The 17,068-nt window shown below is 41.9% G+C and overlaps 1 protein-coding gene and 2 pseudogenes across 12 annotated transcripts in view; all 3 read left to right on the top strand.

Annotated features, from left to right (window-relative positions):
* LOC144583006 (protocadherin gamma-C5-like) overlaps positions 1–17,068 on the top strand; it is a 268,787-nt gene that overhangs the window by 105,286 nt on the left and 146,433 nt on the right. The window contains exon 1 of one of the 10 annotated variants that reach the window (XM_020799199.3): positions 2,885–3,020. The exons of the other annotated variants lie outside the window; for them this stretch is intronic. Within the exon in view, the coding sequence (XP_020654858.3) occupies positions 2,961–3,020 (60 nt within the window). The 5' untranslated portion in view covers positions 2,885–2,960. Of the gene's footprint in view, positions 1–2,884; positions 3,021–17,068 lie in introns of those variants that run through there. 10 annotated transcript variants of the gene reach the window in all.
* Positions 8,606–12,820, top strand: LOC144583062 (protocadherin gamma-B7 pseudogene; annotated as a pseudogene). Its single transcript, XR_013544250.1, has 2 exons — positions 8,606–10,979; positions 12,623–12,820. The product of XR_013544250.1 is annotated as a protocadherin gamma-B7 pseudogene (transcript).
* LOC144583057 (protocadherin gamma-B5 pseudogene) lies at positions 11,137–16,824 on the top strand (annotated as a pseudogene). The gene is made up of 2 exons (XR_013544248.1): positions 11,137–15,331; positions 16,732–16,824. The product of XR_013544248.1 is annotated as a protocadherin gamma-B5 pseudogene (transcript).

The raw sequence follows: 17,068 nt of genomic DNA, 5'->3' as shown, positions 1-17,068 counted from the left end.
AGATAGATCTGTTTTATTAGAAAACAATACAGGTTCCAGTATTTGAATTGTGCTATTTAAAGCACCCAGAAAGAATAGGTCCAACAGAAAATGTCTGGAAGATCCAGAGACGTGTTTTATAACCTTCTATCTAGTGCAGTTTTGTCTTACCCTGAAAAAGTCAGTGACTTGGCCCTCAGAATATTTACATATAAATACATACTCTGGTTTCCCTTCAGATCGTATAAATCTTACATATAAATACCAATACAGCAACAGCATCTCTCCATGTCTTTTGCTTAAGACATGGCTGCAAGTTCTCCATCCGTGACTCAGGGTGTCGCTGTTGGCCAACCTTGTTCTCAAAGAGGAGCTCACAATCTAAGGATGCCTTTTTGCAGTGAAACTGCTTCACAGACTGGAGATCGGAGACAGAGCAGAAGAGAGGGATGTCTAAATGCTTCTGCTGAGAAAAGAAAGCTACTGCAGTTTATGGGAGCAGAAACCAGCCATCGTGTGTTAATATTGCTTTATTTACTTCCACATCCTGATGGGAATGTAAAACACTTCCGCTTATGTGATCAGGAAGAAAAAAAAACAAGGCTAAAGCTCATTGCTCAACAATGGACAACCGGCAAAAAGACAAGAGCAAACCAGTAAGAAGGCAAGTACTTTTTTTATTACTATTTTTGATCAGCAAAACTGCCTCCGAGCATGTTCAGTATTCAATCCCAGAAGAAATGGAAAAGGGTTCAATTGTGGGAAATCTTGCCAAAGATTTGAGACTGAATGCTGAAGAAATAGCAAATCGTAATCTGCATATACTTTCCCTAGATAAAAAACATTATTTCACCATTAGTGTACAAAATGGAAATCTGTATGTGAATGACAGGATTGACAGAGAGAAAATATGTGGGCAAACTGTATCCTGCACCATTAATTTTGAAGTGATAGCTGAAAACCCTATGAATATGTTCTTTATAACTGTAGAAATCAAGGACATTAATGACAATACACCACATTTTATGAATAGTGATATCAAGCTAGAGATAAGTGAATCTTCATTACCAGGAACCACATTTGTCCTTGGACAAGCTGAAGATCCAGACATTGGGGAGAATTCTCTACAGGATTACCACCTAAGCATAAATCAGTACTTCATGCTGGAAGTGAGTGAAAGGGAAGATGGAAATAAATATGCAGAATTAGTATTAAACAAACAATTGGATCGTGAAAGTCAACATCATTTCCATTTAATCCTGATGGCTTTGGATGGAGGGAAACCTCCAAGATCTGGAACTGCAAAAATATGGGTCAGTGTAATTGATGCCAATGACAATCCACCAGTTTTCACTCAAAAAGTTTACACAGTGAATCTGAAAGAGAACCCACCAAGTGGATCTTCAGTGGTCCAGGTGAAAGCCACAGACAGAGATGAAGGTTCATATGGCCAGATCAGCTATAGTTTTAGCAACATTCCAGAACGTACTCATTTGAAATTTCACTTAGATTCACAAGATGGGACAATTACGGTTAAAGATTTTCTAGATTTTGAAGAAACAGAAAAATATGTGATGGCAATAGAAGCAAGAGATGGAGGTGGATTGGTGGCTCACTGCAACGTAGAGATAAAGCTGCTGGATGAAAATGACAATGCCCCAGAAGTGACTCTTGTCTCCTTATCCAGTCCAATATCTGAAGATTCTCCACTAGATACTTTGGTTGCTATCGTCAACATAAAGGACAAAGATTCTGGAGAGAATGGCCAGGTTGCCTGCCATTTAAAAAGTGCTTTCCCGTTCAAGATAGTTTCTACTTCCAGTAACTTCTACAAGCTTCTCACAGATGGTCCCCTGGACAGAGAAAGCACTGCAGAGTACAGTATCACAATCATAGCAACAGATAAAGGAACACCCTCTCTCTCAACTGAGAAGATGATCTTTTTACAGATCTCAGATATCAATGATAACTGTCCTGCCTTCGAGAAGCCCCTTTATACTGCCTATGTGCCAGAGAACAATCCCTCAGGTTCCTCCATTTTCAGGGTGCAAGCCTCAGACCCGGATTTGGAGCGCAATGCTCAAATCACTTACTCCATTCTGCACAGCAGCATTGAGGAGCTTCCTCTCTCCTCTTACCTCTCCATTAATTCTGAATCAGGCATCATCTATGCTCAGCGCTCCTTTGACTATGAGCAACTGAGGGAGTTTCAGGTGGAGGTGAGGGCCCAAGATGGAGGCTCCCCACCCCTCAGCAGCACTGCCAGAGTGAAAGTGTTTATCTTGGACCAGAATGACAAAAGCCCTCAGATTCTTTACCCATCTCCAGGAGTGGAAGGCTCAGGTTTGTTTGAGATGGTGCCTCGCTCAGCAGAGGAAGGCTATCTGGTGACCAAGGTGGTGGCGGTGGATGCTGACTCTGGACACAACGCTTGGTTGTCTTACCATCTCCTCCAGGCGACAGAGCCTGGACTTTTCACCATTGGAGCCCATAATGGTGAGATCAGGACATCACGGTTGTATTCAGAAAGGGATGCTGTGAAGCAGAGGCTGGTGATCTTAGTCAAGGATAATGGTCAGCCACCCCTGTCCAGTACTGTGAGTCTGAACTTGGTGTTTGCTGAAAGTTTCCAAGAGGCAATTCCAGAAATCAGTAGCCAGTCCAATGATCCAGAGTACCAGTCTGATCTCCAGTTCTATTTGGTGCTGGCCTTGGCTATGATTTCATTTTTATTCCTTTTGACAGTGACACTAGTCATTATGATGAAACTTCGGAAATCGGGGAGTCCTAAGTTCCTACAGTGTTTTGGTCCTATTCCCCATTCAAATAATGCTATTATATTCCCACCTAACTATGACGAGGGGACATTGCCTTATTCTTATCAACTCTGCTTATCATCTGAGTCTAGGATACAAGAACTTACTTTTCCAACACCTACTGTTCAGTCTGCAGAGAACATTTCGGATAACCATAATCCTGCTATGCTCTTGACAGCCAATGGAGACCATATCTTAAACAGAAAGATGGATAAATATGAAGTGGTGAGTGTTAATCTGAGTGATGTTATTTATAATTATTTGCTGCTGTTTTTTTTTTAAAAAAATAGTTTTGTAATATCTTTCCACTTACAAGTCAAAGACAATATGCAACGTATTGGAAAAAGTTTAATACAATTGTATAAAATCCTGGTGTCATTTTGCACTGGCAGTGAATTGCCAGTGAATTGCTGCCAGTAAGAAAATCTCTGTAGATATTCTTTGTTGTCTGTGAAGCTGAATGACAGCATGAAACAGATAATGTCTGTGCTGACTTCATAACTTGTGGCCAATTGCCTCCCAAAGTTATGTTATAGGGAGCTTTGGGGAATTCCACTCAATTGGTTCAAGCAGGGGAGAAGATTCCCCAGAAATAGGACTCAGGCACCTTAAGACAATATAATCCACGGAAGTCAATGAACTTTTAGAAGGGATATTAAAGCTACACACACAGACACACACACACAAACTCAAAAATGAAACTTCACCTACCTCCCAAAAAAGTGGAATCCCACATCAATTAAAATAGGCAGTTTATAATAAATCAGTTGAAAATGCCTGAACAAGTACTTTTTAGTTGGTGTCAAAAAGAAAAAGAGTTCTCTCTAGCGAGAACTCAGTTTCACCTCTGTGGGGAGGACAATCCATATATAGAAGGTCATCCTTCAGTGTTCTTTAGGAAAGAGCTAATTGACACTCCTCCTATTTTTGAATAGGCTGGAATATATAAGATACATTCTAGTACATAATGGAATATGAACAAGAAATCTTGTGATGGAAGAAATATTACTGCCCAAATGCAGCCTGCTACTTCTATCTCAGATAAAACAAAGAAATTGTTCTTCAAACGAACCGATTGTCCACACTGGCATGTAGATTGCTATATGGATCAATGTTGGCATGATTTGAATAGAGCCAAATGACAATGTCAGCACCTGTTTCTAGTTAAATCAATCCATCCTTCCCCTTTAAGAGTTGTTGCATACTTTTCTGGTGCAGCGCTAGGGCGTGCATTCTTTTTAGCACAATTCAACACAATCCAAAATAGCTCAGTTAGCTCACACCAAAATGGCACTTTGGGCAGCATTATCATCGGTGACAACCCTGTGACATATTATGTGGTTGGTGGCAATGCAGCGGATGGTGAGAAACACCCCTTTTTATTGTAGCTTCCTATTTCACTTCACCTTTATATATATATATACTTCTGATATACCTACTTCTGATGTTTCATTTCTTTTTCACCCACTCAGGTAGAATGAGCCTGGTGGGTTTTCCTTCTCCGGTTTGCAAAAGAAAGCCCAAAGCAGGGAGCTTCGTTTTGGTTTGCATTTTTGGCAATCCAAAGCCTTTCTGGAGCAGAAAGGGGAGAGCAGAAGGGGGAATGAGAGGGTCCCAGCAGCGAGGGGAGAATTGCAGTGGGAAGGGGAGTCATGGAGACTGTGGCATTTGCAAACAAACAAATGGAACCGAGGGAAACCCCGCGTGCAGGAGGGTTGCAACAGTGGGCCAGAACTGGCAATGCAAACTGGCCTTACCTCCTGCACAAGAGTTTCTTTGGATTCTGTGCACATGAGCTGAACAGAAAAGCTTTATTCAGTGTTCTGTGTTCCCCCCAGTTTTGCACAGAGAGGGGTGACCTCAGCACACATTCTCAAATGTGATTGAAGAATCACTCAAGTAGAAGTTAAAATATATCGCACTGAAGATAAGGACTTTTTAAAGGTAAAGGTTCCCCTTGACAATTTTTGTCCAGTCGTGTTCGACTCTAGGAGGCGGTGCTCATCCCCGTTTCCAAGCCATAGGGCCAACGTTTGTCCGAAGACAATCTTCTGTGGTCACATGGCCTGTGCGACTTAGACACGGAACGCTGTTACCTTCCCACAGAAGTGGTCCCTATTTATCTACTTGTATTTGCATGCTTTCGAACTGCTAGGTTGGCGGGAGCTGGGACAAGCGACGGGTGCTCACTCTGTCGTGTGGATTCGATCTTACGACTGCTTGGTCTTCTGACCCTGCAGCACAGGCTTCTGTGGTTTAGCCCACAGCGCCACCACATCCCTTTTTAAGGTCTTTTTAAGTGCAGTCCAAATGATACCAAATTTCCCAGTGTAGGCAGGCCCTAAGGCCAGAAATCAGGTAGAGCTGTGCAAATGGTAATGACCTTCCTTGCTGCCGTGTGCTACTCCTCTAAAAAAACAGCCTGGCCAAATGTGTGAAGCCTTGTTCCATATACGTAATTGATTCTTTCTAATGTCTAGAGTGCTGTATATGAGTTCTTAACTTGAAACTAGGTTTGGTGGGATGTGGCGAGAGAAAAGAGATAGCTGCAGATATTTAATATTGTTCTGTGACATCAAGTTACTTCTGGCAGTCGTCATAGGATTTCTGAGGTACATGACGTGTTCAAGGAATGGTGTATCGTTGTCATCACCTAGTGGGTTTTCATGGCTGAGGCTAGATTGGAACCTGGGTCTTCTCAGTTCTGCTCCATCCACTACACCACACTGATTGATATATATTTACCATTTGTTAAAGCATTAAGAGTCAGACCAAATTTAGTAAGGTCCAGATCACAAGTTCAAAGGAATACATATTTCCTCTTCCTACAATGTTTTCCCTTCAGGCACACAGCTTTTTCCCTTCAGGCACACAGCCTTTTTCAAGGTTGAGGTAAAGGTAATGGTTCCCCTTGATATTTAGTCCAGTTGTGTCCGACTCCAGAGCACGGTGCTCATCCCTGTTTCCAAACCATAGAGCTAGCATTTATCCAAAGACAGTTTCCGTGGTCACGTGGCCAGTACAACTAAACATACAACGCCATTACCTTCCCACAGAGGTGGTACCTATTTATCTACTCACATTTTTACATGCTTTTGAACTGCTAGGCTGGCAGGAGCTGGGACACGTGACGGGAGCTCATTCTGTCATGTGGATTCGATCTTACGACTGCTGGTCTTCTGACCTTGCAGCACAGGGGCTTCTGCTGTTTAACCCGCAGCATCACCACGTCCCTTTTCAAGGTTAGGCCTCAGCAATCAGACACACAGCAACCTAAGTTTAAGGGAGTTCTGCATCTGCTAATGTGTTAACAATTTCATCTCATTTCTGCCCCTGACTGGTGGAAGCAAACTTCCCAGGCCCATTCTACCCATGGTAACCCCTCCATCCAACTGAAAGTGCTGCACAAAAACTAACTGAGTCTTGCTGAGCTGGGTGAGCTTTTCTGTGACATGGAAAAATACCCACCCCAAACTGAGGAGAAGGGTTTTATGTGGGCAGAGCACTTTTGCAAGCAGAAGGGAGATTTTGAATCCAACCTATAAATTACTGAAGAAGGAGAAGTAGAAAACCTTCTACATTTATACAAAATGACAAGGAGCGTCAATTAGCCACAATCAGCCACAAAAATACAGAGACTGCTCTCTGAGATCAGGAATAGATTTTATATACAGCCCATAAGCAGAAGAGGGAAAGCCTTAACTAATGTTACCATCAGCGTGTCAACACACAGGATTCTTTCACATATTCTTAGGATGGTGGAGATTAATTTCATTTGTTCAGAGAATGGTCTTGAGAACACAGGATTCCTTGGAGGTCTGATTTCACAAAAAGGGGGAAACTGCCTCAACCACCTCTCTAATTACAGGTGATCTCTAACTGTTTCTGGCCTTGAACACAATGCTGTGTGTTTCAACAAGGCATGCTGCTTTACTTATATCCACAAAATATCAGTGAAAATGGACTGACATTCTCATATATTGGAGTAGAATAGCAGGGAAAGGTATGTGTGAAGAAATTATGATTGAATGAATAATGAAGCCATAAACTTGTCAACTACTCTGCTTTATGGAAGGGATATAGCATTGCTGCAAATTGTTTGTCACAATGTTCTCAGTCCAAAGAACTCCTGCCTTCAGTTCTATCACAAACACATGTCGGTCACTGTTCTTTTCATTCAGCTCCCTAGTAGCCCCCCATTTTGGGAAAGCCTTTGACTTAATCTTAACCTTCTGAAAATAAAGGCAGTTACTGTATGTGTAATATGCACATTATCTTCCTTTTTTTCTAATCATTTGTGTTGCCTTTGATGCCCTCTGTCACCTCCTCTTGTGTTGAAGTTTAGACTAATCACTACAGAGTAGACCAGGGACTTCTCTTGTCTGCTACTTCATAAAGCAACTTGCAGGTTGAAGATGCTAAAGTTAGAGAAGGAAAACTGCTAGGATTTGTGTACAAAACTTATGACTACTTACTGTATGTTAAGAGCTGCCGGACATAAATTAGAAAGGGGATAAGAACAAAACTTGGTCTATAAATGTAAAGAAAGTTCAAATTCCAGAATGTTAGCTTTCTATTGCAGTGTATACTAGGCTACTCTTGCGTGACTCTTTTCAACATATTTGTTCCTCAAATATTTTCCCACAATCCACTTTATTGCTCCGTAGAGTGACTGGCTGTACAGACAGCACACACTTAATAAGTAGATGGTAATGTCAGTGCCAAAGGAATCCAATACTGAGAGACTGATGTTCCACAGAGGATCAATCTTCAAACACATGGGAACATCATTTTCTGTCAAGGCGGAGATGGTGGGTTTTTCCTGTCAGACCATAGGTTGTCATCCACCCTAAAGCAAGAGTTTCATTCTTATCCGGAGGGGAGGGAAAAGAAGGGGAATAGCAACAAAATACAGTTGTTAGAGTGATTTTTGGCTTGTATTAGTGTTAGTACCACTGAATAACCGGATCTGTTTTGGTTGTAGTTAGGAGGAATGATCATTTTACCTGCACATATATTTATTCTGATTAGTGAGATGTGATGCTTGATTATAACTGGAGCTACGTAGGAGTCATTTGGTATCAAATCACAAATCAGATACATTAAAATTATCCATGCTGCATTATAAAATTATGTTACAAAACAAAATCAGTGTTATATGACAATGCTACAGTTCTAGATGATTTCTTTTTCTCTGAGACTCTGAAGGTTTTGATTTAACTCAAAACAGAACAGTACACAACTACAGCAGTAGCAATATATTAAAAAGTCAATAAGGAGAAAGTAATGCATAATAAAAAACCAAAAATATAAATGAAAAACACGGTGGGGGAAAAAGCAGGAGGAAACTCATACTGAAACAAAACTCTCCATAAAAGGACAGTAACTCTTTACTCTGCTCATATGACTACATAAAAACTGCTTCTCTGTTTGAAACTGAAAGAATGCCTTGCAGTTCTTGAGCACATCCTCATGGTGTCACTCTTAACCCAGCATGGAAGTGAAAGTCAGAGTGGATGGAAGGGACATCTTGATACTTTCCAAGTACTGTACGGTTGCTTCATCTCTGCTGAGCATATCAGGAAAATAGAAGCTCACGAAGACAAAGCAGCCCTCCTGAAAAGGGAAACTAAAGACTGCCACAGCCAGCAACAATTCAGGAGAAAGGCCATTTATTCATTCCCAGAGAGATTTCTTGCATTCTTTGGAGGATCTGTAGTGATTTTTTCTTTTTGAAGGAGGGTTAATTACTCACACATCTGAATGGAGAGAAGGCAGAAGGAGAATGGCAGAGCAGGCAGAAGGCAAGTACGGCTTCTCTTTCTGTTGTCTTTCCCCTGCTGGGCTGCCTCAGAGCAGATCCGGTATTCCATCCCCGAGGAGATGGCAAAGGGTTCCATTGTGGGGAACCTCGCCAAAGATCTGGGGCTGAATGTCAAGGAACTGGCAAAGCGAAATCTGCATGCCATCTCTGTGGCTAAAATGCAATATTTCAGTATCAATCCAGAGAATGGAAATCTTTATGTGAATGACAGAATAGACAGAGAGGAACTGTGTGATTTGGATCTACTTTGCTTTGTGAATTTAGAAGTGGTTGTAGAAAACCCCCTTAATATTTTCCATTTAACTGTAGCAATTCAGGACATTAATGATCATGCCCCACAATTTCTAAATGAGCAGATCAATTTGGAAACTAGTGAACTAACTTTGACTGGCACTCGATTTCTCCTTGGGAAAGCAGAAGATCCTGACATTGGAGTGAATTCTCTCCAGAGTTACCAGCTGAGCTCTAACCAATACTTCACTTTGGACGTTAGACAGAGACAAGATGGCAATAAATACGCAGAACTGGTGCTGCAGAAACCGCTTGACAGAGAAAGTGAGCACACCATTCATTTGATCCTTACTGCCCTGGATGGGGGTGAACCCAGAAAAAGTGGGACTGCCCAGATACGGATTAATGTCACCGATGCCAATGACAACCCACCCATCTTCACTCAGGAGGTCTACAAGGTTAGTTTGCAGGAAAATGCTGCTGCTGGGTCTCTTGTGCTTCAGGTTGTAGCCTCTGATCAAGATGATGGTACAAATGCCCAAATCAGATATGAATTCAGCAACATACCAGTAAATGGACAGAGGAAATTCCACCTTGATCCGATTGATGGCACCATTTCTCTAACAGAACAATTGGATTTTGAGAAAACTAAAGAATACACAATGACAGTTGCTGCAAAGGATGGTGGAGGATTAGTGACACACTGCAATATTGAAATAACTGTTCTTGATGTGAATGATAATGCACCAGAAGTGAAGCTAGCCTCTACTTTCAGCCCAGTTCCTGAAGATGCTCTGTCTGGAACAGTAATTGCTCTGATCAATGTCAATGACAAAGATACTGGTGAAAATGGAAATGTTACCTGCTATTTAAAGGACGATTTGCCATTCAGGATATTCCCATCATCTAATAATTACTACAAGCTTCTGACAGACAGTCCCTTGGACAGAGAAAAAGTTCCTGAGTATAATATTACAGTCATAGCAACGGATAAGGGGATCCCACCTCTTTCCACACAAACAGTCATTCCACTCCACATCTCCGATATCAATGACAATGCCCCTGCTTTTGAGAAATCCACCTACAACATTTATGTGCCAGAAAACAATCCCTCCGGTGCCTCCATTTTCACGATCAAAGCCATAGATCCAGACATGGGCCAGAATGCACGGATCACATACTCGATCCTCCACAGCAACATTGAGGACCTTCCCATCTCTTCATACATCTCCATTAATTCTGAGACTGGCACGATCTATGCCCAGCGATCCTTTGACTATGAGCAGTTCAGGGAGTTTCAGCTGCAGGTGAAAGCCCAAGATGGGGGTTCTCCCCCTCTCAGCAGCAGTGCCACCATCAGAGTGTTTATTCTGGATCGCAATGACAACAGACCTCAAATCCTGTCCCCTTCCCAAGAAGGCAAGGGCTCAGCCTCATTTGAGATGGTCCCTCGCTCGGCTGAGGGAGATTATCTAGTGACAAAGGTGGTGGCTGTGGATGCCGATTCCGGACACAACGCCTGGCTCTCGTATCATCTGGTTCAAGCCACCGAGCCAGGCCTCTTCTCTGTCGGCTCTCATACTGGTGAGATCAGGACAAGCAGGGCCTTTTTGGAGAGAGATGCTGTGAAGCAGAGGCTGGTTGTGATGGTGAAGGACAATGGGCAGCCATCTCTCTCCGCCACTGTTACTCTGAACCTGGTGTTTGCTGAGAACTTCCAGGAGGCCCTTCCTGAAATGAAGAACCAGCCAAGCATCTCTGAGTCTCAGTCTGATCTCCAGTTCTATCTGGTGCTGGCCTTAGCCTTGATCTCCTTCTTATTCCTCTTGTCGGTCATTCTGGCCATTACGATGAAGATTCGGCGCTCAGGGCATCCCAAATTCCTGCAGTGCTTTGGCCCCGTTCCCCACTCCAAGGGTGGTGCCATGTTTCCACCTAATTTTGAAGATGGGACCTTGCCTTATTCTTACCAGCTTTGTCTGTCTTCAGAGTCCAGGAAGAATGAATTCACCTTCCTGGCTCCACATGTTCAGATTGCAGACCATATTCTTAGTTGTGAGAAACCTGAAGCACCTTTCACAGGCAATGGAGAAAATAGTGTAAATTCTCAGGTGGAGAATGTTGACAAGGTAAGGTTTCTTTGGGGGAGTTGGTGCCATGGCACATTCCACCGTCATGTATCAAAAGTGAAATCGTTTTTTAAAATGTAGAATAATAAATAAATTTTGAATTGTGCACTTCAAGTTCCAATTAGGTAAACAAAGTCTAGTAAATTTAAAAAAATAGTTTCAGCATTTTTTTATATATCGATTGACCTCAGGAGTTACAGAATGTTTTACATATGAAATTGGGAATGATATTTTATTGTTGTTATTGCATGAGCGGGTATATGCAAATAGATTTATATTCAAGGAAATATTGGCCAGTATCCTGTCATATAGCTCCACCAGTGTGGTGGGCATGATGTCATCCCAGTGGCGTATTTCTGCTAATTAGAGAGTCTCTGCTTCAATTCTGCATTGTGTTTATTTGTATATGTGGAATATTCTCATTTCTTCTCCCAAGTTTGCAAGTAGTATAATAATAGCCTCAAGGTGTTTTCAGTGGTGAGTGAGTGAGTGAGTGAGTGAGTGAGTGAGAGAGAGAGAGAGAGAGAGAGAGAGACTTGGCTGTAACTATGAATTGCCTCACATCAATTGTTCCCTAGGCTCTTCCCCCCTTTTTTGGATTTTGGACCCCAAATAGGAGAAAAGCTGTTGAGAGCTTGAGTGAGGAGAAGTATGGACAAGGAAGTAGATCAGCATCTCCTTCTGTTCTTCCCTTCTCCACATGAAATGTTTGTGGCCCCTCCTTTATGAGCTCACGGTCCCCTCAGCTCTAAAGTGCAACCAGAGGCCATCACACTTTTTAGAGTATCTTTTGAAGTGAAAAGAGATTATTGTGTGTCTACCTGTATGAAGGTAAAGGTAAAGGTAAAGGTTCCCCTTGACATTTTTTTCCAGTCATATTCGACTCTAGGGGGCAGTGCTCATCCCTGTTTCCAAGCCACAGAGTCAGCGTTTGTCTGAAGACAATCTTCTGTGGTCACATGGCCAGTGCAACTTAGACACAGAATGCTGTTAGCTTCCCACCAAGGTGGTCCTATTTATCTACTCGCATTTGCATGCTTTTGAACCGCTAGGTTGGCGGGAGCTGGGACAAGCGACAGGAGCTCACTCCGATGCGTGGATTCGATCTTACAGCTGAAGATCTACAGACCTTACAGCACAGAGGCTTCTGCGGTTTAACCCGCAGCACCACCACGTCCCTACCTGTATGAGCCTGTCTATAATTCAAGATTTCCACTCAAAGGCTCTGTTGCATGCCCCTCCCAGTGAGAGAGGCCAGGCTTGTGGGTGCATGAGACAAGGACTTTTATGTATATCATGTCTTACTGCATTAATTCTTCCCAGCTAGTCTCAGGATCAAGCCATCAGTTCCATTATAGGAATATGTAGCCCTGAAATATAGAAGTGGATTTCTGCGCATGTCGCTAGAACAAAATTGTCTAAAGGAGACTTGTTCTTATTCATCCTGCTGAAAAACAGAAACTCGTACATAGCTTTAAAATTCTTATTATGTTGTGTTATTATAAGAATATATTATTTACAGAACTACAGATATTTTCACTTTCTTAGCCTCAGAATGACTATGCATGTGTAGGAAACCAGAACAATATATTTCCATGTCTTCTGCTTAATGTATGGCTGCCAGTTCTCCATCTGTGACTCAGGGTGTCGCTGTTGGCCAACCTTACTCTCAAAGAAGAATTCGGCAATCTAAAGATACTTCATGCAGTGAAACTGCTCCTTCACAGACTAGAGTTCGGAGAAAGGGAAGTACAGGGGGATGTTTAAATTCTTCTGCTAAAAAAGAGAAAAGATTGCATAATATAGAAGAAGAGAAGAATAATTGTATTAATAATACCTGATTAAGTATTTCTATATCCTGATGAATATTTGAAAGTCCTCAGATTGTCTGACTACACTAAGCAAAGAAAAAAGCTCATTTCTCAGCAAGTGCAATGGACAGCAGGCACAAAAACAACAGCAACTCAGAAAAAAGGCAAGTACTTCTCTTATTAATATTTTTTATCAACAAAACTGTCTCTGAGCACATTCAGTATTCAATCCCAGAAGAAATGGGAAAGGGTTCTATTGTGGGAAATCTTGTCAAAGATTTGAGACTGAATACTGGAGAAACAGCAAATCTCAATCTCAATCTGCTTTCTTTGGGTGAAAACAAATATTTCACTGTTGGTACAGAAAATGGGAATCTCTATGTGAATGATAGGATTGATAGAGAGGAGATATGTGGGGAAACTGCATCCTGTCTCATCAATTTTGAGGTGATCATTAAAAATCCTATGCGTATTTTTCATGTAACTGTAGAGATCCAGGACATTAATGACAATACACCACATTTTGTGGATGGAGACATGAAACTTGAGATAACTGAATCTTCTCTGCCAGGAACCACATACCTCCTTGAGCAAGCTGAAGATCCTGACACTGGGGTGAATTCTCTGCAGGATTATCAACTGAACATAAATCAGTATTTTCTTCTGGAGGTCAAAGAAAGAGAAGATGGAAAGAAATATGCGGAATTAGTACTGAACAAACAATTGGATCGCGAAACTGAAAGCAGTTTTGATTTAATCCTGATGGCTCTTGATGGAGGGAAGCCTCCCAAATCTGGAACAGCCAAAATATGGATTAATGTCATTGATATTAATGACAACCCACCAGTGTTCGCTCAGAAAGTTTACACAGTGAATCTGAAAGAGAACATGCCAAGTGGATCTTCCGTGGTCCAAGTGAAAGCCACAGACAGAGATGAAGGTTCCAACAGTGAAATCCGATACGCCTTTAGAAGCACTGCTGAACGTGCTCGCCAGAAATTCTACTTGGACTCGCAGTCAGGGATGATTACAGTTAAAGAGAATCTAGACTTTGAGGAAACAGAAAAATATGTGATGTCTGTAGAAGCCAGAGATGGAGGTGGATTAGTCGCTCATTGCAATGTGGAGGTAAAGTTGCTAGATGAAAATGACAATGCCCCAGAAGTGACTCTTGTCTCCTTGTCCAGTCCACTGCCTGAAGATTCACCATTAGGAACTCTGGCAGCACTTTTCAACATAAAGGACAAAGATTCTGGAGAGAATGGCCAGGTTGCCTGCCATTTAAAAAGTGTTTTCCCGTTCAAAGTAGTTTCTACTTCCAGTAACTTCTACAAGCTTCTCACAGATGCGCCCCTGGACAGAGAAGGCACTCCAGAGTATAGTATCACTATCATAGCAACAGACAAAGGAACACCCTCTCTCTCAACCGAGAAGACCATCTCTTTACACATCTCAGATATCAATGATAACTGTCCTGCCTTTGAGAAGCCCCTTTATACTGCCTATGTGCCAGAGAACAATCCCTCAGGTTCCTCCATTTTCAGGGTGCAAGCCTCAGACCCGGATCTCGACCGCAATGCTCAAATCACTTACTCCATTCTGCACAGCAGCATTGAAGAGCTTCCTCTCTCCTCTTACCTCTCCATTAATTCTGAATCAGGCATCGTCTATGCTCAGCGCTCCTTTGACTATGAGCAACTGAGGGAGTTTCAGGTGGAGGTGAGGGCCCAAGATGGAGGCTCTCCACCCCTCAGCAGCACTGCCAAAGTGAAAGTATTTATCTTGGACCAGAATGACAAAAGCCCTCAGATTCTTTACCCATCTCCAGGAGTGGAAGGCTCGGGCTTGTTTGAGATGGTGCCGCGCTCAGCAGAGGAAGGCTATCTGGTGACCAAAGTGGTGGCAGTGGATGCTGACTCTGGACACAACGCTTGGTTGTCTTACCATCTCCTCCAGGCGACAGAGCCTGGACTTTTCACCATTGGGCCCCATAATGGTGAGATCAGGACATCACGGTTGTATTCAGAAAGGGATGCTGTGAAGCAGAGGCTGGTGATCTTAGTCAAGGATAATGGTCAACCACCTTTGTCCAGTACTGTGTGTCTGAACTTGGTGTTTGCCGAAAGTTTCCAAGAAGCAATACCCGAAATCAGTAGCCAGTCCAATGATCCAGAGTACCAGTCTGATCTCCAGTTCTATTTGGTGCTGGCCTTGGCTATGATTTCATTTTTATTCCTCTTGACGGTGATACTAGTCATTATGATGAAGCTTCGGAGATCAGGGAGTCCCAAATTCCTACAATGCTTTGGTCCTTTGCCCCATTCAAATAATGCTGTTATATTTCCACCAAACTATGAAGAAGGGACGTTGCCTTATTCCTATCAGCTCTGTTTATCATCTGAGTCGAGAATACATGATTTTACCTTTCCAATTCCCAGTGTTCAAATTGCAGAGAACATTGCAAATGACTGTAAGTCTGATATGCTTTTGACAGCCAACGGAGGCAATGTTCTAAATACTGAGGTGGAGAAAACAGATACGGTGAGTTTTTGTTTTAGTAATCTTTTTTTTTTTCATGCCACCTTGTCTGTCTCTTCTATTGGACCAGTTGCTTCCACTATGTAAAAAGAGGTTCTATTGTTATAATAATCATGTGCCATCAAGTTGATTGTTAATTATGGTGACCTCCCCAGGTTTTTTGTTCGTTTGTTTGTTTGTTTTGGGGGGGGCAGTTAGGTATAAAGTACCCAGATGTGATTTAAATGTTCCTTCTTCTCGTGATACTATGTGACCATACTATTTTCCCGAAGCTGTGCAGCCTGGCTTCTCTCCTAGAAGTCACAATGGAAAATCAGACTTCCAGCCCATGGCTCTATGATCCTGCAGCTACCAAACCCTACCAAACCAGCTTTAAAAGGACAGAATTACAGTGGGGTCTCTACTTAAGAACTTAATCCGTATTGGAAGGTGGTTCTCAAGTTGAAAAGTTCTTATGTTGAATCTGCATTTCCCATAGGAATGTATTGAAAACCATTTAATCCGTATCTGCTCTTTTCCGTCCATAGAAACTACAGTGGAACCTCTACTTAAGAACTTAATCGGTTTTGGAATGGTGTTCTTAAGTTGAAACGTTCTTGTTGAAGCAAAATTTCCCATAGGAATGGACTGAAAACCAATCAATCCGTTCTGGCTGTGTTTTTGTTATGTAGAGGTGCGTTCGTACATTGAAGCATTAGTTCCCATAGGAACTAATGCAAAGCTGGTTAATACGTACTCTACCACTAGGGGGAGAATTTTTTTTAACCTAAGATGACCTAAGGTTTAAAAAAGAGCAGGAAAGGTTTTTTTCCCTGTTCTTATCTTGGATTTCTGTTCTCAAGTAGAAGCAAAATTTAGCAAATGGAGCTGTTCTTAAGTTGGATTGTTCTTAAGTTGGGACGTTCTTAAGTAGAGACCCCACTGTACACGTGGTGTGCAAAATTGCCATCTTCAGTAGGTGGTGTCTAGAGGGGTCATGTAGCTGCCAAAGGTTCAGGAGAGGGCAAAAATTGCCCTTGAACCCTCAGAGGTTTTTTTTCCATCCCTGTAATGGTCATAGACAAATAGTACATGCCCATTTCTTACCTCCTGATCAGATTTATTACCAGTTTGTTCCTATGATTTTGTCGGATAATCTTTTGAGTTTGAATGACTCATTCTTTTGTAACTGAGGGCCTGCTTTAAAATGCTTCCAAGGAAGAATTGTTTTAAAGAATCTCCTTTCTTATATCTATGTAACAAAGGTCCAAGCATGGGGGGAGAGGGTGTAATTTACTGTACTCTGGTGATACACTGCACTTTGGCTCAGGCGGAAGTATCAGCGTCATGTTCTGGGGTGGTAGAGATTCAGGCTGAATTACAAATTTCTAGATCTATTGTCGAAATTTTGTTGGTCTTCCTAGAGGTATTTAGAAGTCCTGGGTGTTCACATCAAGCAATATGTTAAATTTATTCATCCCAGAGCATTCATTGTGCTGTTGAGCCAGGACTTGTAATCTGAAAGATGGAGAGATTGGTACTTCTGTGTGCTGCAAACCTTCTTGAGAACTATCAGTTGTTGTATTACAAATAATCCATTAGATATGAAATCTGTTTTTTCTTGCAGAAATAGATTTAAGCAGACTTTTGTGATTCTGCAAGCATATTTGCAAACAAAATACTTGTTTAAGTGAAAAAGACTAATCACAAAACAAGCTAATTTTGCAAACCATGTATCCTTAAGCTCTTGAGGAATTTCAT

The sequence above is a fragment of the Pogona vitticeps genome, chromosome 4 (genome assembly GCF_051106095.1).
Source record: "Pogona vitticeps strain Pit_001003342236 chromosome 4, PviZW2.1, whole genome shotgun sequence".
Taxonomy (NCBI): domain Eukaryota; kingdom Metazoa; phylum Chordata; class Lepidosauria; order Squamata; family Agamidae; genus Pogona; species Pogona vitticeps.
The sequence above is the reverse complement of the archived record's forward strand: the minus strand, read 5'-3'. Positions and strand labels throughout refer to the sequence as shown.